This window comes from Pseudorca crassidens, chromosome 3 (genome assembly GCF_039906515.1).
Source record: "Pseudorca crassidens isolate mPseCra1 chromosome 3, mPseCra1.hap1, whole genome shotgun sequence".
NCBI classification, from domain to species: Eukaryota; Metazoa; Chordata; class Mammalia; order Artiodactyla; family Delphinidae; genus Pseudorca; species Pseudorca crassidens.
Window position 1 is genome coordinate 157315038 of NC_090298.1, and position 25555 is coordinate 157340592.

General features: G+C 41.7%; 1 protein-coding gene and 1 long non-coding RNA gene across 4 annotated transcripts in view; one reads left to right on the plus strand and one right to left on the minus strand.

The window, feature by feature from the left end:
- Positions 1-10883, minus strand: part of LOC137220900 (uncharacterized) — a 52057-nt gene extending 41174 nt beyond the window's left edge. For all 3 annotated transcript variants that reach the window (XR_010941840.1, XR_010941839.1, XR_010941841.1), the window contains exons 1-2: positions 10781-10883; positions 7196-7374 (exon numbers count right to left, since the gene is read on the minus strand). This is a non-coding gene — a long non-coding RNA (uncharacterized lncRNA). The remainder of the gene's footprint in view (positions 1-7195; positions 7375-10780) is intronic.
- A 4986-nt stretch (positions 10884-15869) lies between these two features.
- IL12B (interleukin 12B) lies at positions 15870-25284 on the plus strand. Its single transcript, XM_067730163.1, has 6 exons — positions 15870-15957; positions 19367-19642; positions 20206-20323; positions 21963-22180; positions 23653-23810; positions 25153-25284. The coding sequence occupies exons 1-6, from the start codon at positions 15870-15872 to the stop codon at positions 25282-25284; spliced, it is 990 nt and encodes a 329-aa protein (XP_067586264.1).
- Positions 25285-25555: the final 271 nt, after the last annotated feature.

The following is a 25555-nucleotide window of genomic DNA, read 5'->3' on the forward strand; positions in this document are numbered from 1 at the left end:
TTTTCTTAATAATTATTTTTTATTTTAATAACTTTATTTTATCTTACTTTATTTTATTTTATCCTCTTTCTTTATTTCTACTTTTTCTCCCTTTTATTCTGAGCCGTGTGGATGAAAGGCTCTTGGTGCTGCAGCCAGGAGTCAGTGCTGTGCCTCTGAGGTGGGAGAGCCAACTTCAGGACACTGGTCCACAAGAGACCTCCCAGCTCCACGTAATATCAAATGGCGAAAATCTCCCAGGGATCTCCATCTCAACACCAACACCCAGCTTCACTCAACGACCAGCAAGCTACAGTGCTGGTCCCTATGCCAAACAACTAGCAAGACAGGAACACAATCCCACCCATTAGCAGAGAGGCTGCCTAAAATCATAGTAAGTCCACAGACACCCCAAAACACACCACCAGACATGGACATGCCCACCAGAAAGACAAGATCCAGCCTCATCCACCAGAACACAGGCACTAGTCCCCTCCACCAGGAAGCCTACACAACCCACTGAACCAACTTTAGCCACTGGGGACAGACACCAAAAACAACGGGAACTACGAACATGCAGTCTGCAAAAAGGAGACCCCAAACACAGTAAGATAAGCAAAATGAGAAGACAGAAAAACACACAGCAGATGAAGGAGCAAGATAAAAACCCACCAGACCTCACAAATGAAGAGGAAATAGGCAGTCTACCTGAAAAAGAATTCAGAATAATGAGAGTAAAGATGATCCAAAATCTTGGAAACAGAATAGAGAAAATGCAAGAAACATTTAACAAGGACATAGAAGAACTAAAGATGAAACAAGCAATGATGAACAACACAATAAATGAAGTTAAACATACTCTAAAAGGGATCAATAGCAGAATAACTGAGGCAGAAGAACGGATAAGTGACCTGGAAGATAAAATAGTGGAAATAACTACTGCAGAGCAGAATAAAGAAAAAAGAATGAAAAGAACTGAGGACAGTCTCAGAGGCCTCTGGGACAACATTAAATGCACCAACATTCGAATCACAGGGGTTCCAGAAGAAGAAGAGAAAAAGAAAGGGACTGAGAAAATATTTGAAGAGATTATAGTTGAAAACTTCCCTAATATGGGAAAGGAAATAGTTAATCAAGTCCAGGAAGCACAGAGAGTCCCATACAGGGTAAATCCAAGGAGAAACACGCCAAGACACATATTAATCAAACTGTCAAAAATTAAATACAAAGAAAGCATATTAAAAGCAGCAAGGGAAAAACAACAAATAACACACAAGGGAATCCCCATAAGGTTAACAGCTGATCTTTCAGCAGAAACTCTGCAAGCCAGAAGGGAGTGGCAGGACATATTTAAAGTGATGAAGGAGAAAAATCTACAACCAAGATTACTCAACCCAGCAAGGATCTCATTCAGATTTGATGGAGAAATTAAAACCTTTACAGACAAGCAAAAGCTGAGAGAGTTCAGCACCACCAAACCAGCTTTACAACAAATGCTAAAGGACCTTCTCTAGGCAAGAAACACAAAAGAAGGAAAACACCTACAATAACAAACCCAAAACAATTAAGAAAATGGGAATAGGAACATACATACCGATAATTACCTTAAATGTAAATGGATTAAATGCTCCCACCAAAAGACACAGACTAGCTGAATGGATACAAAAATAAGACCCATATATATGCTGTCTACAAGAGACCTACTTCAGACCTAGAGACACATACAGACTGAAAGTTAAGGGATGGAAAAAGATATTCCATGCAAATGGAAACCAAAAGAAAGCTGGAGTAGCAATTCTCATATCAGACAAAATAGACTTTAAAATAAAGACTATTAGAAGAGACAAGGACACTACATAATGATCAAGGGATCGATCCAAGAAGAAGATATAACAATTGTAAATATTTATGCACCCAACATAGGAGCACCTCAATGCATAAGGCAAATACTAACAGCCATAAAAGGGGAAATTGACAGTAACACATTCATAGTAGGGGACTTTAACACCCCACTTTCACCAATGAACAGATCATCCAAAATGAAAATAAATAAGGAAACACAAGCTTTAAATGATACATTAAACAAGAGGGGCTTAATTGATATTTATAGGACATTCCATCCAAAAACAACAGAATACACATTTTTCTCAAGTGCTCATGGAACATTCTCCAGCACAGATCATACCTTGGGTCACAAATCAAGCCTTGGTAAATTTAAGAAAATTGAAATTGTATCAAGTATCTTTTCCGACCACAACGCTATGAGACTAGATATCAATTACAGGAAAAGATCTGTAAAAACTACAAACACATGGAGGCTAAACAATACACTACTTAATAACGAAGGGATCGCTGAAGAAATCAAAGAGGAAATCAAAAAATACCTAGAAACAAATGACAATGGAGACACGATGACCCAAAACCCATGGGATGCAGCAAAAGCAGTTCTAAGAGGGAAGTTTATAGCAATACAATCCTACCTTAAGAAACAGGAAACATCTCGAATAAACAACCTAACCTTGCACCTAAAGCAATTAGAGAAAGAAGAACAAAAAAGCCCCAAAGTTAGCAGAAGGAAAGAAATCATAAAGGTCAGATCAGAAATAAATGAAAAAGAAATGAAAGAAACAATAGCAAAGATCAATAAAACTAAAAGCTGGTTCTTTGAGAAGATAAACAAAATTGATAAACCATTAGCCAGACTCATCAAGAAAAAAAGGGAGAAGACTCAAATCAATAGAATTAGAAATGAAAAAGGAGAAGTAACAACTGACACTGCAGAAATACAAAGGATCATGAGAGATTACTACAAGCAACTCTATGCCAATAAAATGGACAACCTGGAAGAAATGGACATATTCTTAGAAATGCACAACCTGCCAAGACTGAATCAGGAAGAAATAGAAAATATGAATAGACCCATTACAAGCACTGAAATTGAAACTGTGATTAAAAATCTTCCAACAAACAAAAGCCCAGGACCAGATGGCTTCACAGGCAAATTCTATCAAACATTTAGAGAAGAGCTAACACCTATCCTTCTCAAACTCTTCCAAAATATAGCAGAGGGAGTAACACTCCCAAATTCATTCTACGAGGCCACCATCACCCTGATACCAAAACCATACAAGGATGTCACAAAGAAAGAAAACTACAGGCCAATATCACTGATGAACATAGATGCAAAAATTCTCAACAAAAACTAGCAAACAGAATCCAACAGCACATTAAGAGGATCATACACCATGATCAGGCAGGGTTTATTCCAGGAATGTAAGGATTCTTCAATATATGCAAATCAATCGATGTGATACACCACATTAACAAATTGAAGGAGAAAAACCATATGATCATCTCAATAGATGCAGAGAAAGCTTTTGACAAAATTCAACACCCATTTATGATAAAAACCCTGCAGAAAGTGGCATAGAGGGAACTTTCCTCAACATAATAAAGGCCATATATGACAAACCCACAGCCAACATCGTCCTCAATGGTGAAAAACTGAAAGCATTTCCACTAAGATCAGGAACAAGACAAGGTTGCCCACTCTCACCACTCTTAGTCAACATAGTTTTGGAAGTTTTAGCCACAGCAATCAGAGAAGAAAAGGAAATAAAAGGAATCCAAATAGGAAAAGAAGAAGTAAAGCTGTCACTGTTTGCAGATGACATGATACTATACATAGAGAATCCTAAAGATGCTACCAGAAAACTACTAGAGCTAATCAATGAATCTGGTAAAGTAGCAGGATACAAAATTAATGCACAGAAATCTCTGGCATTCCTATACACTAATGATGAAAAATCTGAAAGTGAAATCAAGAAAACACTCCCATTTACCATTGCAACAAAAAGAATAAAATATCTAGGAATAAACCTACCTAAGGAGACAAAAGACCTGTATGCAGAAAATTATAAGACACTGATGAAAGAAATTAAAGATGACACAAATAGATGGAGAGATATACCATGTTCTTGGATAGGAAGAATCAACATTGTGAAAATGACTCTACTACCCAAAGCAATCTACAGATTCAGTGCAATCCCTATCAAACTACCACTGGCATTTTTCACAGAACTAGAACAAAAAAATTCACAATTTGTATGGAAACACAAAAGACCCCGAATAGCCAAAGCAATCTTGAGAACGAAAAACAGAGCTGGAGGAATCAGGCTCCCTGATTTCAGACTATACTACAAAGCTACAGTAATCAAGACAGTATGGTACTGGCACAAAAACAGAAAGATAGATCAATGGAACAGGATAGAAAGCCCAGAGATAAACCGACGCACATATGGTCACCTTATCTTCGATAAAGGAGGCAGGAATGTACAGTGCAGAAAGGACAGCCTCTTCAATAAGTGGTGCTGGGAAAACTGGACAGGTACATTTAAAAGTATGAGATTAGAACACTCCCTAACACCATACACAAAAATAAGCTCAAAATGGATTAAAGACCTAAATGTAAGGCCAGAAACTATCAAACTCTTAGAGGAAAACATAGGCAGAACACTCTATGACATAAATCACAGCAAGATCCTTTTTGACCCACCTCCTAGAGAAATGGAAATAAAAACAAAAATAAACAAATGGGACCTAATGAAACTTAAAAGCTTTTGCACAGCAAAGGAAACCATAAACAAAACCAAAAGCCAACCTTCAGAATGGGAGAAAATATTTGCAAATGAAGCAACTGACAAAGGATTAATCTCCAAAATTTACAAGCAGCTCATGCAGCTCAATAACGAAAAAACAAACAATCCAATCCAAAAATGGGCAGAAGACCTAAATAGACATTTCTCCAAAGAAGATATACAGAGTGCCAACAAACACATGAAAGAATGCTCAACATCACTAATCATTAGAGAAATGCAAATCAAAACTACAATGAGATATCATCTCACACCAGTCAGAATGGCCATCATCAAAAAATCTAGAAACAATAAATGCTGGAGAGGGTGTGAAGAAAAGGGAACACTCCTGCACTGCTGGTGGGAATGTGAATTGGTACAGCCACTATGGAGAACAGTATAGAGGTTCCTTAAAAAGCTAAAAATAGAACTACCATATGACCTAGCAATCCCACTACTGGGCATATACCCTGAGAAAACCATAATTCAAAAAGAGTCATGTACCAAAATGTTCATTGCAGCTCTATTTACAATAGCCCGGAGATGGAAACAACCTAAGTGCCCATCATCAGATGAATGGATAAAGAAGATGTGGCACATATATACAATGGAATATTACTCAGCCATAAAAAGAAACGAAATTGAGCTATTTGTAATGAGGTGGACAGACCTAGAGTCTGTCATACAGAGTGAAGTAAGTCAGAAAGAGAAAGACAAATACCGTATGCTAACACATATATATGGAATTTAAGGGAAAAAAATGTCATGAAGAACCTAGGGGTAAGACAGGAATAAAGACACAGACCTACTGGAGAACGGACTTGAGGATATGGGGAGGGGGAAGGGTGAGGTGTGACAAAGCGAGAGAGAGGCATGGACATATATACACTACCAAATGTAAAATAGATAGCTAGTGGGAAGCAGCCGCATAGCACAGGGAGATCAGCTCGGTGCTTTGTGACCTCCTGGAGGGGTGGGATAGGGAGGGTGGGAGGGAGGGAGACGCAAGAGGGAAGAGATATGGGAACATATGTATATGTATAACTGATTCACTTTGTTATAAAGCAGAAACTAACACACCATTGTAAAGCAATTATACCCCAATAAAGATGTTAAAAAAAAAAAAAGAGTTACCATCTATTGATCCACCTTGTACGCAAAACATAATTCGATCCTGATAGCTCCTCTGAGGTAGGTACTATGAGCATTGCCATCTTCCTCAGATGAGGACACAGAGGCTTAGAGAGTTGAAGGAATTTGCCCAAGATCATCCAGCTAGTAGAACAGAGCTGAGGCCAAAACACAAGACTGTTCAACTCTAGGGTCTGTTTGCTGTGCTGCTTCTTGCTATACTTGAGGATGCTGTTTTTCCTTTTTGCTAAATTTCTCTGGCCTCTCAATGCCTACAGAGTGGTGTTTCATCACCACTGGTGCTTACACCACAAACATGATAATGCCTTACGCATAAATTCATTTGGTTACTAATCACCCACTCAGTGCCTTGCCACATTTTTGTCTTGGCATCATATAACTTTCATGCCTTATCAAGTCTACCCAACATGAGCATAACCTGTTGGTGGCAGTGCCCAAGTCTTACAATTCTATCTCCCAAGGCCTAAAAGAACATGTTTCACCTGGTAAAAAAAACATAAATAAAATTAAGTTTCTGTCTATTTGTTTGTTACATATTCAAGTACAATGACTAAGAGACTATCCCCAAATGTGAAGGGTAAGTTTAGCACAGCCTCACTTGGCTGTGGTATAAACAATTTCACACTGGGGAGTCCAGGAGGCACCTCAAGAAAGTAAACACATTTAATAACCTTTGTACTATTTGATTTTTTTAAACCAGAAGCATGAGTTATTTTTTTAAAGCACCATCAAAAATAAAGATAGATAAATAGAATTTTTAAACCCAAACATTGGCGAGAAAATGACAGGGCAAGAGACTAGGGTCAATAGTTATCTTCCTGAGCAGACTTCCAGAGCAAGATATAATAACAGCCTAGAAGAATATAAATTCCTGTGAATAGAGAAATGAATGTAGCCTCAAATGGGAATTTCAAATCAACAGTCACAATGGAAGATGCACCAAATCACAGGCCCTGATTTTTAGTCATGTTACTTCTTGGTTAGAGGATTCTGTGTGCACCAGGATGAGTAGCAACAGGAATATGCTTTATTAAATGGTGGTTTAACAATTCATCCTACAAATGCAGGGGTGGCCAGCTGATATGCAATAATTGTCTTTTGGTTTGAGTTGATGTAGAAAGGGACCATCAGACCGTAGATGGTAGGGCTTTGCCCCAGATGCCTGCCCTCTCCACCTTTGTCCCACTTTGCCTTGTTCTACCTTGTCTCTGATAACTGCAAGACCAGACCAACTGTCCCCACACCTTTCTAGCATAAGCATTTAAACACCTCAGCAATTCTACAGCCCAGGACACACCCACTTCCTTCCAGTTGTCCACACACCCATTCCTTTCACTGGGATTAACATAAAATTGCACTTAGAGAGGAAGAGAAAAAGATTTCCATATTCAAATTGAAAAATCAATTTCAGAGTGGAATATTTGACTTACTTTGCAGTCAGTCCAGTAGAGCAGGTCAAAGATGCCCACTTGGATGATGAACTTCAGAAGTGACTACATCTGACACCTGCTGCCTTCAAAGCACAGGCCAGGGAGAGAAGGATGACACTATAGAAATGTGATCAGAGTCATTGCTGAAGGGGAGGTGGCTGGTGAAGACATCTTAGTCTCTGTAAAAAGGAAGCTGACTTTAGGGATCTTTTACAAAGCACTAAAACAAAAAATAGGCATTTGAAGGACACTTGAAATAATTGAATGAGATTACTTCAGGCAGTCTTCTGCCTCTAGGAAGCAGCATACCTAGGACAGATGCCTCTCCATCACTACCCATAAAGCATAGCACTTCACAGTGACTTGGCAAATTTCATCCCAGGAGAAGGTTATAATCCAGGAGCACATTCAATTATATTTGACATACGGATCATGTTCTAACCCAGGTCTGTCTGGCTGTAGAAGGCAAATTCCTAACCACTAAACATTCTGCCTTTTTTGTATATTTCATTCATCTCTTTTTTCAATGACATTTTTCCAACTAGAAAAGTAATACAAGTTCATTGTGGAGATATTGGCATATTTAGGAAATCACAAAGAAGAAGACAAAAATCACATACAGTTGTTACCACTCAGATATATAAATATACGGTTAAATTTTTGTCTATAAAATCTTCCAGTCTTTTTTCTGCAAGAGCACACATTTCTGAGATGGCAGGTGGGAATTACTGACAATGCCTTTAAACTCCAAGTGTCCCTTCAAAAGCAGCTGACCATTTGGGGGAAGAAGACTTGGTCCTCATGAGCCACAAAATGGCCATATTTCTTCACTTCATTGGCAGCACTAACCAGTCGGGCTCACCTATGAGACACATTTGACTCTTGCTGCACTGCCATTTCCACCTCACTGGAGTATCCACTCCTGTGGGATCTGGATCCTCTAACAGCTCAGGGGCAAACCTGACTTGGCTAACACTTTCATTGTACGCCCATTGTACGCCCATCCTCTTTCTCAATGATTGACTCAAGGGGACCAAGCAGACAAGGAGAAGGCCATGGGAGCTTCTGGGACAAATTCTTTGCTCCTAAGGGAGACACACCAGAAAAGACAGTCTTTTATTATCCCAGATGCTGTCCTGTGTGGATTAATGCCTGGAATTGAAGAGCCATTTTAGGAGCCTGAGAGAAGCCGGCTGGGGAACAAAGCCTGAAGCGATAGAATATTCTAGATGACCTGTAGGAAGACATAGGAGGCCGCCGGACACAAAACAGACTGTCACAAGGAAAGAGCAATTTGCTGAAGAATATGTACAGTATGATCCCATTTAGATAAGGAAGGAAGGGCGGGAGGGAGGTAGGGAGGAAGAGGAAAGAAAGGCATAGAAAAGAACCAAGAGTAGACTCTGGAGTAATATACACCAAAGTGTTGGCACTGGTGACCTCTGGGAGCCACGTGAATCAGGACCTCAACTTTTTATTCTACCTTTATTTGTATGGTTTGAAGTTTTTACAATAGCATGCATACATGTATTGCTTGTGTAATTTTCTAAAAATATTTCAATTTTAAAAAGTATATGTGGCTTCCCCTTTATTTGAAACTTTAGAAGTTCGGAGCATTCTTCTAGGAAAAAAAAGGTTTGTGGTCAAAAAATTCTTCAAGTTATTTTCAGTTTCTAGGGGGATCCTCTCTATCTTACAGCTCAGCACTCCTGCTGTTTGTCAGCAGAGCTTCCTTTCCCACAGGAAAAGCCACAGGGAGATCATGAGCTTTGGTTCAGTTTGCCTGGGGTCAGTGTCTGAATGGTGAAGTGGGACAGGGCGATAAACCTCTTCTGTGAAATCAGGACATGGGCATTTGGCTAACATCACCAGAGTGCTGGCTGGCCTTGTAGGGTATCCAGAGATGAGTAATGCATGGGATGTATCTCCAGGCACTACAGCACAAGGGTTGTGTAACATGTCTCAAAGTGTGGACCACAGTCCCCATGTCAGAATCACCTGCAAACTTGTTAAAATGCAAATTCCTGCACCCCACTCCAGATCTACTGAGTCACCATCTCTGAGGGTGGGTCCCCCAAACCTGAATTTTTTTCTTATCTGTAGATAAAGTATGAGAACTACTTTCCTCAGAGGGTGAAGTGGCCTCATCAGAATAGGTAGTCAATCCTCTGGGGCAGAGGTGGCGCAAGTACAGGTTCTTCTTCCTCATCCTGGCTACCTGGATGCTCAGAGCCAAAGTAATGGCCCAACTGTAGTCATGTGGTTTCACGGCATGAGGACGATTAGGAGCCCTAATCCTCGTTCCTCACGTGAATTCCCTGACTTCTTTCGTTCCTCTTGCCATCTTCGATGTCCCCTAGTGAGTTACCTGGGACAAGCAGGGTAAATGAATAAATGAGTAAGAGCAGTGCTTTATTAATCACTCAGCCAGATGCTGTGCTAAGTGCATTGCATCGTACCTCATTTAATCTTCACAACAAACCTAAGACCAGGTACTATTATTAATCACACTTTACATATGTTGGAACTGAGGCATAGAGAAGTTAGGTAATTTTTAGAGCAGGTGCTGGAATCCAGGTCTCTAATTCCAAAGCCTATGTTCTTAAACACCTACTACTTGCCTACTTGGCATTGGTGAACAATGGTGGGCCCACACTTTTCATATAAGACTCACCCTGGGGCTGCAATCTCACTGGAAAAGCGGGGGCCAAGGCTAACCTTGAAGTTTTTTTTGCATAACTAGCATGTTATTTTCACTTAGATTTTATGTTTCAGATCAATTTTTTAAAATTTTGAAGATGCTTTTATGAGCACATTTTTTCAATGTTTTGTCTTATTTTACATATGTATATATTTACGGAGGGTCACAAAAGGGCTCATCTGTAGTGGTGCTACCATTGTAAATGAATTAGTGGAACTATTTCATGTCAAATTCATTTAAAATTTTCTGTTCAGTAACCGTTGATGATTTGCAGGGGGAAATGAAAGCATTTTTACAGAAAGAACCCCCCCCAACTTGGTACATATTTTGATACATATTTAATAGTCTGTGTATCATATAACAACAACAGCAACAACAAAAAGTCAAACTGTGAAAAGGTCCCATCACCTCCTAGCTATACTCCTCAGGGACGCCCACTGTAAAAAGCGCATGCGCTTGCTCGCTCACGCGCTCTCTCTCGCTCTCTCTCTCTCTCTCTCTCTCACACACACACACACACACACAGGATCATACCACCAACATGCAATGCAACCTACTTTGTTCACATAATCAAATATCTTAGATATATGACATTTGCTTTGTTGTTTAACTTGAGAAGAACTTCCGTTCCCCCTTCAAGCCTAGAGGGCAGAGGAGACAGGAGAAGGCCCTCTGAGCTGGAGGTAACGTCTCCGCCCAAGCCAGAGCTCAAGGCCGGATAACCAGTGGGACTGCCAGCTAAGCGGGCCCCCGCCCTCCCACGGCCCGGACAAATGGCGGGAGGGAGGAAGTGTGCAGCTGGGAAGCTCCGCCGCTCTCGCCCGGGTTCCCCGTTTTCCCCGACTGAGACTGCGAGGAAAGTTAGTGCGGAAATCTGCACCCACCTTAAACCCGGCCGGTCCCAGGAACTTCCCCCGCCGCTGGGACCAAAGGCCGGGATGGAGAAGTCACCAGAGGGCGCGCTCCCGGACCCGGGTCGCCACGCGGGGACCGCCTCGCTGCAGCGCCCTCTGTCGGCAGCGTACGTATTTGAGTACGGCCCGCATCTTTCTGCCTGTAGTACTTGGTGTAGGTGTTCGTGTTAATGTTCCTGTTCGTGTGCAGATGGGTGTCGGGTGTTTAACGCCGGTGTACGCCTTTGAACTCCTCTTAGCAATGTCAAATTCAGCTGGAAATTTCTAGATAGTTCTGCTAACTCTGTGCATCTGTGTAGAGCTCCTAGGGACATAGATTTGTGTGAAAATGAGTGTGAAGATATAGTCTGGGTGCCCAAAGTGGTGTGCCTTGAGTGTGGCATCAGTTGTATATATGCCTGTGGATATTTCACTTTCTGCTCCCATCCATCTATGAGTGAGTACCTATGAGCATAGGCAGTATTCCTACAGATTTGAATGTTATTAGTAATACACACATTTATCATCTTCCGAAGGCTGTGTCTGTATGAATATGCATGTGTGTGTGTGGCACATGAAGCACAAGGGGTGGTAAAAGTGTGTTTCTGAAATCCAGATGTTACAGGAGTAATGTGGGGGGAGGATGCTCCGGACATACTAAATCTTTTGCACTTCATCTCATCCTCTTTAACCTCAGGAGAACCATAGATTTTGCTTTTGGACCCTCTAGCATACAACTGCTGGATCCTGTCCTGAACTCATCCTCCTGTGTGACCTCTCCTTGGCCTTCTTTCTCCTCTCGTCTGTGGAGCCCAGGGAGGCTGCCTGTTACTGTCTCTAACCACCTTGGCCATGATGTCAACCCAAAGAAGTGACCATCCCATCTCCTTCCTTTTTCCCCACCCAAAAGTCATTTCCTCTTAGTTCATTACCTGGGATTTTGATGCCTGTGTTCCCTCTGCCTTATTGATACACACAGAGAAAAAAAAAAGGAACTTCTTGAAATTCCCCAGAAGGTTGTGAGAGTTGTTTTCAGTGTTGCAACTTGGAACAAGTCAGTTTCTAGTTTAAGTTTCCATCAGAAAGCTTGGTAGGAGTAGGGTATATAAGCTCCAATAGTAGCAGCAGCAGAAGAAACAAATGGTTTCAGACCCAGGGAACACTGCAGCCTGACCAGAAGCAAGGTAAGCACTTGCCCAAGCCCTCTCACCCCTTCCACAGGCCCACAGGCTGTCCAAGGGTAGACACCATTCATGCGCTACCCCTGTAACCAGGCATTGTGGAGTGGGTGAATTCCTAGAAGCATTCCTGGTGACTTACCTGCTGGGACACTAGTGAAAAGTCAGTGCTTTGGGGATTAATATACAAAGTATTCATTTTAAAAGTCAACTAATAATAATTGTATATTAAGGTCTGTGAACAAATGCACATTTTATAGAAAGGTTTGTCTTGTTTTAAAGTGGTATGTATATAAAAGTGTGTTCCTCAATATTAATGCTCATAAGTTAAAGGATTGTATAAAGTGAGTGGTGCTTCCCTTATTATTGTAAACTTTTTAAAAGCCCTTTATTCAGTAAGTAATAATGAATCCAATAAGTAAATGAATTCATTCTTATACCTCATAATTGAATGTTATAAGCATAGTTGGTCCCATATTTGTCGTGGGCTTGTGACTGTCAACTGGATTGACAGTTAAGTTATCCAGATCTTTTGGATTAACTAATCACTTAAAAACTGGAAAGCAACACCAATGTTTAAAACTACTTTCTGAAGTTTAAAATCTGTGAGAAGGAAAAAAAAAAGATAATCTTTACTGTGTCTTATAGTTGCCTAGGTAAATCGTGTGCAATAATTTTCAGGTTAAAAAAATAATGATCAGTTTAAAATATCATTTTAACAAAGAGATTACTAAACCTGAGCTGATGGCCCACTTTTTTCAATAAGGAATTTCAAGGTATTAGAATTTGGGCAGCCTCTTAGAGTTCATTTTACTGGAGTCTGAAATTTTACTATTTCTGTCCATTCATTCTTCTAATAATTAATGAAATCCCTCTGAGCTAGACTCTCCCTGCTAGACTCCAGGGACATAGTGTGGAATAAGACAGACATGATCACTGCCATCAGAGAGCTCAGTGTGGTGGGGAAGACAAACATGAAAGAAGTAACTATATGATTGCAATTGTGTTATGTAAGCACTGTCAAAGGAGGAATGGGGCTTTGAGAGGAAACAGCCAGGAGTCCTGACTTCATCAGGGCACCATGCTGGATACTTTATGTGAATTCTTTCATTACCTCTTCATCACAGCAGCGTTCCCATTTTACAGATTAAGAGTATGAGGCTCAAAGACATCAAGTGACTTGTCCAGAGTCACACACCTAACAAGTGGCAGAGCTGGGATACCAACACAGCACTGCCTGTCTCTAGAAATGGGACCCTTTGCATATGCTACACAAGCCTTCTGTGACTATGTCTTTTTATTTTTAAATAATAATTCTCTTTTCTAATTAAAAAGAAATGAACAAAATAAAACTTAAAAAAGAGATGCCTAGTCAAGTGTCACTGGCATGCCCATGTTGGCACCAGAGTTAGGGAGCCTTAACATACCACAGGACCTGGGGTCCCTGCGTCCCTCATACAAGGGTTTCAAGAGTTTAGAAAACCTATGAAATTACATTTTAAAACGTTTAATCCTTAAAACTCTCAAATTTAGCAGGCCGAGAAAATGTGATCTGTGGGATACAACCAAACAACCCTTTGAGATGGGTATTATGTCCATTTTACAGCTGAGGAGACTGAGGCTTAGAAAGTAATTTGGCCATTATCATATGATTAGTGAGTGGTCAAACCGGAATCCAAGCCCTTGGTATCAGATGATCTAGAAAACAGCAGGGTAACTGCATGCTGCCCCTTTTTGGTTTCCCCTGGGTTTGATTAAGAAAGTGACCCACCACCATCTCTACCTTCTGCCAGTGTCCTGTGGTTTAAAATGTAGGTGATACAAAAATGGGAGCTGTTTCTTAGAACCATCACCAGGGCTCCCTTGACCCTAAAGTGTTGTTCACCTGAAATTCTCAGATGCATCTGAGGCCCAGAGGGGAAGTGCTGGGCACTTAGCCAAAGGGAAAACCACAGTGTTAAGAGAGCATAAAGGATTCACCAGGAGGTGCCAGGAATCTCTACCATTTCCATTCCCAGAGTGCTGACATCTGAGTTGTATAGGCCTGTGCAATTGCAGTACCTCTGTGGGCATTTCCCTACAGCCAGGCATGACTTTTTTGTTTATCCATCACAGACAACACAGAGAGAAATCAAATTTTTCCTTTATCTCTTCTGCTGGGTACAAGCTAACACATTTGGTTGGCTTCTATAATATGTCATCTCATTGCATTCTCCCAACAACCCTTTGAGATGGGTATTATACCCATTTTGTAGATGAGGAGACTGAGGCTCAGAGAGTAATTTGGCTGATCTCACACAACTAATGAGTGGTGCAACCAGAATTCAAGTCCATGCTGCTGGACTCCAAGCCTACAAATGTACTAACTGGTGCTCCATGGCAACTAGAACTTTGCTACAGTCATAACTTGGACTAAATTGATAGATGTGCCCTTGAAAGTTGCATGCTGCAGTGACAAGAGTGCTGACAAGAGTGTACGGGAAGGCCTGACTTCTGCTCCTGACTCTGCCACTCACAACCTTTATGATATAAGGGAATAAAATACGTGGCAAAGTTGCCCTAGGATTAGCAGCAGTTCTGACAAAGCCATGATTTGTCAATATTCTGTTACCCCAACCAAGGGATGCTTATTTTTAAGGTATTTCACAGAAAACTGTGAAAAGATTCTTGTTCTTCATATAGCCCAGTGGTTTCTGAAACCATGTTCCTACAGAACGTCGGTGTTCTCCAAGATGGAAGGAGGTAAATCAGACTGAAAATAAATAATAATCATCTCCACCTAATTCACAGGTGGGGTGTAATTGTCAGTCTGAAGATTTTCATAAACCCTGGATACTAATCTAGACTGAGTTTCATTATAAGTGAAACTGATTTAGCACAAAAGTATGCATTTCATTTTCATGTTGAATATATCAATATTCTATGGTCTTCTTCCAAAGAAGGGGCTCTGAACCTTGAACATGGATTAAACCAATGGATCTGAAAGAGTAGTCCTCAGACCAGCAATATCAGCTTCCCCTGGAAATGTACAGGAATGCAGACTCTCAGGCCCCACCAGACCTGCTGAATCAGACATTCTAGGGTCAGGGTGGGAATGGGGGCCAGCAATCTGTGCTTTAGCAAGGCTTCCAGGTTATTCTGACATATGCTCAAGTTTGAGAACGACTGGTTACCTTATGTGGGAGGAAATAATCTTTGTGTTTGGAACAGTTACAGTCTTAAGCAGGGAGAGAAAGGAAACCTCACCAACAAGGGCTGGACTCACTGCCAGAACTTGAAAGATCACTTCAGTATTACTCCCTATGCCCCCCAACCCAAGTCCTTTAGTCCTGGGTGTCACCGCATATACTGCCTTGTGCTGCTGTAATTCGGGTATGTAGCTCATCTCCCCTACTGGAGGGTAGGCATTTAACACACTGACTTAAGAAATATTTGTTGAATGAAAGTATTTGCTCCTAAAAGTCGGGGTCCAGGTAAAAATCATTTTTCACTCTCAGCTGCTCTAGCTCAGTGCCCTTTACACAGGAAGTACCAAGTAAATAATGACTGAATGTTGATCTAGACAAGTCATATTCCTTCTCTGAGCCTTAGGTTTCTCATCTTAAAAATAAGAGCATCATATCAGATAGCTGGCCATAAGGTCTTTCAGCTGCAGATCGTCTGCGCTTCTCTATTTGGAGATGTTCTTACCCAGAGACTGGCAGAGGGCTCCTGGAATTCACTGAGTATTAACCTGACAGTGTAGAGAAGAAAGAGGAAGATAAAGATTAAAGACAATGTACATAGAATGTGAATATGGTTTCCAAAGGTGATTGCATAACTACTGACATTCTCTCTTCTCTTATCCCTCCTCTTCTTTCTCTTTTCCTCTGTCTCCTCCTCTGTTTCTCCCCCTCCTGCAGATGTACCCTCAGCAGTTGGTTGTCTCCTGGTTTTCCCTGGTTTTGCTGGCATCTCCCATCATGGCTATATGGGAACTGGAGAAAAATGGTAACCAGCCTTTCCTGATTCTCTATGAAGGCCCCAGGATCTAAGATAGGACTGTCAGGCAGCCCCTGCTGGGAAATCAGACTGAAATGGGCGGGCCTTGGGTCTTCCTAGTGAAAGCCATCACTCTGGGATAACACGGGCCCTATGTCCTTGTTCTACCTTTGAGGGTATCTATTATTGTATGGCTTGAGGGTATCTATACTGTTTGGCTTTCATGTTAGATGCCAGAGAAGAAGATTTTTATGGACTATGGTGGGAAAAGAGATATGGATTTTGCCAGTATTACTAAAAACCAGCTGTATCATATGATTAAGATTCCAAAGTGAAAGATTAGAAAAGTATAAGAACTATGTTCTAACATCTTCCACTCCACCACGCAATATTACCCCCTCAGTTGGCACCGAGATGACTTACCTCTGACCAAGCACTTTGGGGAAAGCATGGAATTTAGACCCACACTGACTTGGGTTCAAGGCTGATTCTGCCACTTATTGGTTATGTGACCTTGAGCTGGGTCACCTCTGAGCCTGAGTTCCCTCGACTGTAAACTGAGGATTACGAAGTGATATCTACTACATAGATTATTAAATGTACTAGTGAATGCAGAAGACAACTCAACAGATAATGAAGTGATAGTAAATGTTAATTAGTATTATTGTTTTGTTTATTTAAAATAATGTCTCTGGTGATTCAGGAGAACCTGTTGACTTTCCCAGTGATCAATAAAAATTATTAGTAGAATAATAGATAGGTATTATTAGAATAAGGTGCTCCCTCTATCCTTCTAGTATCTCACACACGGTAAGTATGTATTAACTGATTGTTAGTTGTTCCTGAAAGACTCTCAGATATTTCTCATTGAAGCCAACATAATAATGTTGGCAATTACTGTCTTTAATAATAAAATAATAATAATAGTTGATATTTATTGAGGCCAGCATCTCATTTAATTCTCACCACAACCATAAGAGATAGGGACTGTGTGTACCCCATTTTACAGATATTAAAAATAGAGGCCACAGAGATTAACTAACTTACCCAATTTCACATACCTGGTAAGGGTAGAACAGGAATTGATCCCAATTCTGTCTCACTTCAACGCTTATGAACTTAAGTATTTGAAGAAGGTTTTACCAGAATGACATGAGCAATCGTTTCCTCTGTCCTTGGACAGCTGAGCAAGAGGAAATAGGCATACATTTAAAATGAAGACATTGCAGCTGATGATGAGAAATGATCTTTCAATAGTGAGGAGAATACAACACTAAACTGGGTCCCTGAAAGAAATTTGGGGCTTTTCCTCCATTCTTAAGAATTTCTGGAAGATGACAGTCCAGCCATCCCTGCTCTGCCCCAGGAGGTTCTGAGTGTTTTAGACCCTCCCTTGAATAAGGACAAAGCCCTGAGCCAGATGATTATGCCAGATTCCTTCCAACCTTGGGATTTTTAGTGAGCTCAGGAGCTTTGGCCCTTTCATAGTACACCCTTAGTTACTTCTGATTTAGTAAACCACAGAAATTCCAGAAAGTCAATATGAGAAACACTGAGAGGGCGTGCAGCTTTGGAGACAAGATGAGATGCAGCTAAGCATTAGGTTCTAGATGTGCCTCATCAGGCTGCCGCCTGCAGCTGTTTCCCCTGCCCTTGGGCAAGGGTCTTCGGCTTCTGAATCTTAGTTGTGACAGGAAAATAGCCTTGCTGGTCAGTCACCAGTGGGACACAGAGAAACCAGAGAAAGCCAAAGGTGCCACATGGTTTTATGTCAGCACAGCTGACCATTTTCCAAGAGTTGGGGCCCAGATGCTTTTTACCTCTTGTCTCTGTTACCCATTCAGTAGTTTTAAAGCCCTTTGATGTCAAGTGGGAAGTTTATATTACACAACAGCTTTACATTTGGACGCCAATCACAAGAGCTAGCAGTTACAGCTCATTTAAGGGCAGTGTCAAGCTCTTATATAAATTAGCTTATGTGATCCACATCTCCACCTTCTGGATCAAGTACTAATATGTTGCTTATTTTAAAGATAATGACCCTGAAGCTTAGAGTAATTGAATGCCTTGCCCAAGGCCACAGGCCAGTGTAAGAGACACAGCTGAATCCTAACTCAGACCTGTGTGGTTCCAACATCCAGGCTTTTCACCGCTGTGGCTCTCAAACTAGAGTGGGTTTCAGAATCTTCTGGAGAGGTTAAAAACAGGTCACTGGGCCCGTCTCAAAGTTCTTGATTCAGCGACTGAGAATTTGCAATGCTAACAGAGTCTCACGTGATGCTGGTAGTAGTTGGATGATCATGCTTTGAGAAGTACTGCATTAAACAATTCTATTTAATTAATAATTGGTGCATGAATGAATGAATGAAGATTTGATGTGAAATACTCTTTGAAATACTATATTAGGCCATTCCTCAAGTGCCAGTTTAGATACTGGTATTAAAGGTTCAATGCAGGGAATTCCCTGGTGGTCCAGTGGTTAGGACTCTGCACTCTCACTAGCAAGGGCCGGGGTTCGATCCCTGGTCAGGGAACTAAGATCCTGCATGCTGCACGGTGCAGCCAAAAAAAAAGATCCAATGCAAACCTGCAGAGACAGAAGTTCTGAGATATAACTCTTGTGCTTCTCACTTGATGTAACCTTGCTTAACCTCTTGGTCTCAGTACCCTTCTCTATAAAACGGAAAGATTAAGATCTACTGAACTGCCTCTAAGAAGGTAAAATAGCTTTTAAAAACACAGAGAGAATGAAAATCTCCATTGGTGAGTTTCACGCAGTTGGAAATAAATCCTTCAATCCCCGTGGAAAATTGGAAGGCATTTTCTCATGCAGTTGTCTGACCTTTGGTGTGTGAATAACAATAACAACCAATGCTGAGTGATAGGTTCTGTGCTAAGTGTTTTACACGCTTTTTTCATTTAATCCTCACAGCCAAACCTACAAGGCAGATACTATTATTATTGTCATTTTACAGACAAAGAAACTGAGGCTCATGGTAATTAAGTATCTTTCTCCAAATTCCCCAGCCAGCTATTGGGGACAGGATCTCAGTCCTGGTCAGTCTTTCTCAACACTTATTCTCTCTGAATGTGAACTGTGCTGGAAGTTTCTTACATCCACCAGGCCTTCGGGAAAGAATATTGTGCTGTTTGCATTTTTCAGTATATCAAGGTTTTCCTCATCTGCCAGCTAATCAGAGGTTAATTATTCACGGCAGCCTGGCAGTTAATGAGCTTATGGCAGCTATTAAACTCTTTGCTTCTCTCTTCCACAACCTTGAACTCAAGTGGTGCCCAAAAACCTGAGATCATCTTACCAAGCATTTGCTGTTATGAGCAAGGTTGTGCTGCTTTAGCCATCCAGATACCGAGTAATCCAAAAATCACAGTCTGGTTCTCCAATCCCTGTGCTCTCCAGTTTATGTTGTAGAATTGGATTGGTATCCTGACGCCCCTGGAGAAATGGTGGTTCTCACCTGCGATACCCCTGAAGAAGATGGCATCACCTGGACCTCAGACCAGAGCGATGAGGTCTTGGGTTCTGGCAAAACCTTGACCATCCAAATCAAAGAGTTTGGAGATGCTGGGCAGTACACCTGTCACAAAGGAGGCGAGGTTCTGAGCCATTCGCTCCTGCTGCTTCACAAAAAGGAAGACGGAATCTGGTCCACTGATATCTTAAAGGACCAGAAAGGTAATTCCATTCCCTTGGGTAGCATCAATTTTCTCTTTTGCTCCATAAGAGATAAAAAAGTTAAAAATTTAAAAGGCAAGACATGGTTAGTATAGTTAATGAAGTAATACCAAGTGTCTTACTGAAACCACCCGAAACCTACATTTTCCTTTGCTGTACACTTTGGGTTATCAACCATCAAAATCTCCTGTTGAGAGAGTTTCATGGGAAGTCTAGATGCTTTTCCTGAGGTTCTTTTTAAGTAACAGTGATATTATTGGATGGCTAATGGGAGTTAGTTAATGTGCATAGTGTGTAACTCAGCACTGGGCTGATAGCCTTGAAATATATTAATACCCCCCTCCGATATGTTGGGTGTGTGGCATACAGAATCAGCATCCTATTGGGACATTCCCAGTCCTCGCTGACTGTCTGCCTGGGGAACAGCAGATTTTCCAAGGAAATAATGGAAGATCTTCACTCTTGTACCATTTGGTGGCCTGTGATTCATCGCAATAAAAATCTTTGCAATTTAAAAGAAAGAAAACCCCTAAATATTGAATTCTTGTTCTTTTCAAATCCAGAGCCCAAAAATAAGAGCTTTATAAAATGTGAGGCAAAGAATTATTCCGGACATTTCACCTGCTGGTGGCTGACAGCAATCAGTACTGATTTGAAATTCAGTGTCCAAAGCAGCACAGGGTAAGTGAAACCATTCGGGTTTCTCAGCATTTTGCTAGAACTTTCTCGATAAGAAAATAAGGGCAACCTAGCAATGGCCCATCAGTTAATGATAAGGGAGAAAATAAAGCCAATCCTATATTTTTAACCCCCCATCCACACACACACACCCTTGTCTAAATTAGGGAGAGAACATGGAGATTTAAGCTAATTGCCTGAACAAATGTATGCATTAGAACAGGATATTATTGGGGCCTGGGAAGAGCCTCTGCTGTGTTTGAACCCACTCATCCAAATTGCCTGGCAATGCCTCATTAAGGCTCATAGCACCACGGCAGGGGTGGGGATGGCGGTGATAAAAGGGGAAATTGAAGCTGTGAAGGACTTGCCGAAATTGCACCTCCAGTCGAAAATAGAAACAAGAGCTCTAGGCATAGATCTTGCAAGCCCTGAGGCTGACTCCAAAACTCTGTGAGGCCTCTAGAAATTTTCCCAGGGCCACTTCAATTCCTTTTTCTTCTGCTGACACCACCAATCTGAAGTTCACTGTTTGTCCTATGCAGCTGGGCTTACCCCGAGAAACCAATTCCCTTAGTACAGAACCTACATTAACCCGCTGTGTGACTTCCTTCCCTCTCATCAAAGTTCCCAAACAGTGTAGGAAAACAGAGTAAACCCTAGGTGATCATCCTGACCTGGCCACTATTTAACTGAGTAAATTAACCTTTGGGGTCTTACTATTCTATCTTTAACATGAAAATGCTTACTAAAGAAATGCTTATACAAGTGCAGAGAGACATAGATGCAAGAGTTCATTGTGGTGTTCTTGGTGATCAGCAGGGCAAATGTTAAGTAAAGTGTGGTACATTATACCCCAGCTTAATGTGCAGTCCTCAAAGTGAATAACCCAATCCATGTGGTCTGTCATGGAGCACCCCCCATAATATGTTCAGAAGGGGGAAAGATGGTTGCAGAATTATGTACACCAAATTTTATATATATATATATATATATATATATATATATATAAAATTTGATATTATTTCATAAAAATAAAATCTATGTGTGTATATATAGATAAATATGTGTGTATGCATATATATTGATACATGTGGATATATGATTGCTTTGAATATTCACAGAATAATGTCTGGAGGGCTACAACAAGCCAGGAATAGTATTTATATCTAAGGAGTGACATTAGGGTTAAAAAGGGGATTAGGGTTAAAAGAGACATACACATTTCATTTATACACCATCTTTATCTTTTTAATTTTTTAAAATTGGTATGTATTGATTTTGTCATTAAAATCCAGAAAATGAGTTAAAAATTTTAATAAGGAGATTTAACCAGGAGCTTTGGATCTAAAAGTTTTCAGATTCATTTAAGCCAGAGGCAAACATTTGTATTGGGTTGGCCAAAAAGTTCATTAGGGTTTTTCTGTAAGATCTTATGGAAAAACCTGAACGAACTTTTTGGCCAACCCAATTATTACCTCTCAAAGCAACGCTTGTTCTCATGGGGAGGGCAGCTTCTTACCCCCTTGAGAGAAATCAAACCAGTTGGAGAAATTTTGTCCTCAGACAGCTGTCTGGTTACAACAGGTAGGGACGTGCCTGCAATCATGTGACACAGGATAATATCTGTCTTTGATTTCAGCTCCTCTGACCCCCGAGGGGTGACGTGTGGAGCAGCGACGCTCTCAGCAGAGAGGGTCAGAGTGGACCACAGGGAGTATAAGAAGTACACAGTGGGGTGTCAGGAGGGCATCGCCTGCCCAGCCGCCGAGGAGAGCCTGCCCATTGAGGTCGTGGTGGAAGCTGTTCATAAGCTCAAGTATGAAAACTACACCAGCAGCTTCTTCATCAGGGACATCAGTGAGTTTGCTTGATTATATGTGCTTAATAAAGATAGACGCCGGTTCATCACATGTTAACAATGCTCCATGCACTGGGGTTAGGGGTTTATACGCATTCTCTCTTTTATTCTGCATCCCGCCCCGAAAAATAATTATAATGTAGATACAATTGTCTGCATTTTAAGGAAGAGGAAATTGAGTCCTAGCTAGGTTAAACAACTTGCCCCAGAACTCACACATAGCAATTCAGACCTGGATCTGCCCCGCTAGAAAAAGCAGGCTCTTGGCTACACTTCTATTCTGCTGCTCAGGCCCCTTCCATGATGAATTCAAGAGCAGCCCCTCAAGCATAACATTCATATGCAGAACCAGAGCTTCCCCTACTAACTGCAATTATTCCCAACCAATCTTTCTGTAGCATTTGAAAAAGAGATTTCTTTATTGGAATATAAACCCCTCCAAAATGGATGTCTGTTTTTTTCCGTTGGAAGATGGAGATTTTTGCCATTTGTCATTTCCTTTACCATTTATCCAGTGAACATGCATCATGAAATAAAAAGTGATAGAATCACAGAACCTGCTCTAGCATTTGTGGGGAGATTGCCTTTGGTGGAAAGGAGAGGGTGGGGTCTTGTTCACATAGGGTACCAAGGAAGGTCTCTATGAGGAGGTGGCATTTAGCTGAGTCCTAAAGGAAAGAAAATGCCACTGTGTTGAGAAGAGGAAAGAATATTTGTGGAGCATCTGCTAGGAGTCTTGGTCTTTGTGTGGAGATCTAGCTCTGGAGAGCTAGATCCAGAGAGCCCAAGCCCATTCCATGGACTCTCTCCCCTCCCCCTCCCCTCCTAGAAAAATGTACACTACTCGAGGACAGAGTCTTTCTGACACTCACTGTTGTGCTTTCCATGCACAGTCCAGTGGCTGTCACATAATGGGGGCTTTTTATTGAATGAATGAGTGACCGAGCATAGAGACAATTTGGCTGTAACTGCCATAGGACAAGTCGGTGTCAGATTCCACGAAAGGGCTAAAGAAAGAGCACTAAGTGGAAAATCTCTCATCTGGTCCCCAGCAAGAGGCTCAGCCCAATTCCGAGTTTGGTGCAGAGGGGGATTGATTACAGAGAGGGTGGTCCTTCACTGCAAGCCCAGACGTGAGTGTCTTGTCTCTAAGAACTTTCCTCTGAGCACCACGCAGAGGTGGTTCCACCACCAGGGCCCCTGTGACTGCGCAGGGATGAGAAGGATTCTGAGCCTCTCTCAGGTTCAGTGATAGAGGAGGCAGCAGTTGGTGACGGCTGCCTTGTACAGGCACCAGCGTGAGCGCCAGCCGCAGGGGTGTCTCACGTCTGCCAACCAGGTGCTCAGAGAAGTTAAGTAACTATGATATGGACTCAGAGCTGGTCAAAGGCGAAAGTGGGACCAGAAGCCAGAACTACGTTACCCCAAAGCCCCATTAGCAAAATAAAGGGTGTTTCTTTCTCTTCCACAGTCAAACCAGACCCACCCAAGAACCTGCAGCTGAAGCCATTAAAGAATTCCCAGCATGTGGAGGTCAGCTGGGAGTACCCTGACACCTGGAGCACCCCACATTCCTACTTCTCCCTGACATTTTGTGTTCAGGTCCAGGGCAAGAACAAGAGAGAAAGGGTAAGATGTGATTCAGGTGCTGTCTATTCTGCAGTCAGGTTTATGTAGGCCCACATCAAGGAGATTAATGATGATAATAGCAGCGAATGTTTATTTGGCACTTTCTATGTGCCTGAAACAGTGCTAAGGGTTTTCCCTGCGTATCTCACTTAATTCTCACAGTAACCCTAGAAAGGCAGGCAGTGTTACTCGTACCACTTCACTAGTGAAGATTTTGAAGCTCAGAGAAGTTAAGTAACTTGCCCAAGGTCACCCAGCTAGAAAGTGGCACAACCAGGACACAAAGGCCATGCACCTAACACCCTACTGCCACCAGTATGGTTGAACATTATCTTGCTCTCAGAATTGGTCCTGATATAGGAAATCTGGGCTCTAGGAGCCTAAAAATGTTTCAAATTGACAAATATAATGGGTGATAGAACATTCATGCTGTGTCTCATCCAAAATAGATAATTCCCGGCTGTTCCATATATTGTGGAATTATCTTATTGAACAGAATGTTGGCTAAGACAATGGCTTTCAAACTTTCTTGCCTGAGCATCATAATCCCAAGGTTCTAGAGGCCCTCTTATAGAGCCTGAGACTCCTTGGATGCCAGTTTTAGAAATCACTAAACAAAGGCCTTATTCGGCACAGTGTTTAGCACGTGGTAGAAATTCAGTGATTCAGGTACTCCCTGAGAATTTTTTTGTGGAAGGGAAGGGCTATTCTGGAGTAGATTTTACCTAAAAATTATTTAAAATCTTGATATGTACTTCCCAATATAAGATCTATATTATTAATAGGTAGTATTTATAGAGCACTTTCTGCATGGTTAAATACCTTGCTACTTGAACTTTTACAACTCTATGAGGGAGTAAGTATTATTATCCCTCTCTTACAAATGAGGAATTGAGAAACAGAGAGTCTAAGATATTCTCCTGTGTCCACATAGCTAATAAATAGCAATGCCTGGGCTTGAACACAGATTTTATTCTGATAAAAGGATCAGGATATGGAATTTCAGAATATCCAGGGGACAGCAAATCTGTCTCAGTCCCACCACTGACCTAGTACTGCGGTGAGTGCACATGGGGCCTTCATGCAAGGCAACTGTGCTAGAAAGATGAAAACTGGACCAAACAATTTCTCCCTCAGGGCTTTGGACTTATAAAGTAGAAAAGCCGCATCTGTGTTGAGAGCTGGTGTCAGTAGGTGGCACAAGTTCTACACACACCCCCTATGAACTGCGAGTGTGGTGCCCTGAGACCAAGGTGTGGCTGTTTTGGGAGATTGTACTTTGCCAAAATATGCCCAGCCCACCTTGTGATTGCGTTGCCAAAAATTTCCCTCTCCTTTGCAGAAAGATAAACTCTTCACGGACAAAACCTCAGCCAAGGTCATGTGCCACAAATATGCCAACGTCCGCGTGCAAGCCCGGGACCGCTACTACAGCTCATACTGGAGCGAATGGGCATCTGTATCCTGCAGTTAGGTGAGCAAGCCTGCGAAGCCCAGCCCAGCCCTGCACACTCAGTTGTACCCAGGTGCAGGACAATGGTGGGGGCTGTGTGGGACAGGAAAGAGGGGGTGGGATGCCCAACACGCAGTCACCAGAGGCAGAAACATACATTTGTTCATTAACAGATACTTATTGATGCCCATAGTATTCCAAGCAGTATGCTGGGCACGGGGACACTGCAGTAAAGAAAGCAGGCACAGGTCCTGCCCTTCCGGAAGGGAAGGCAGTGGGAGAGAGAAGTAGC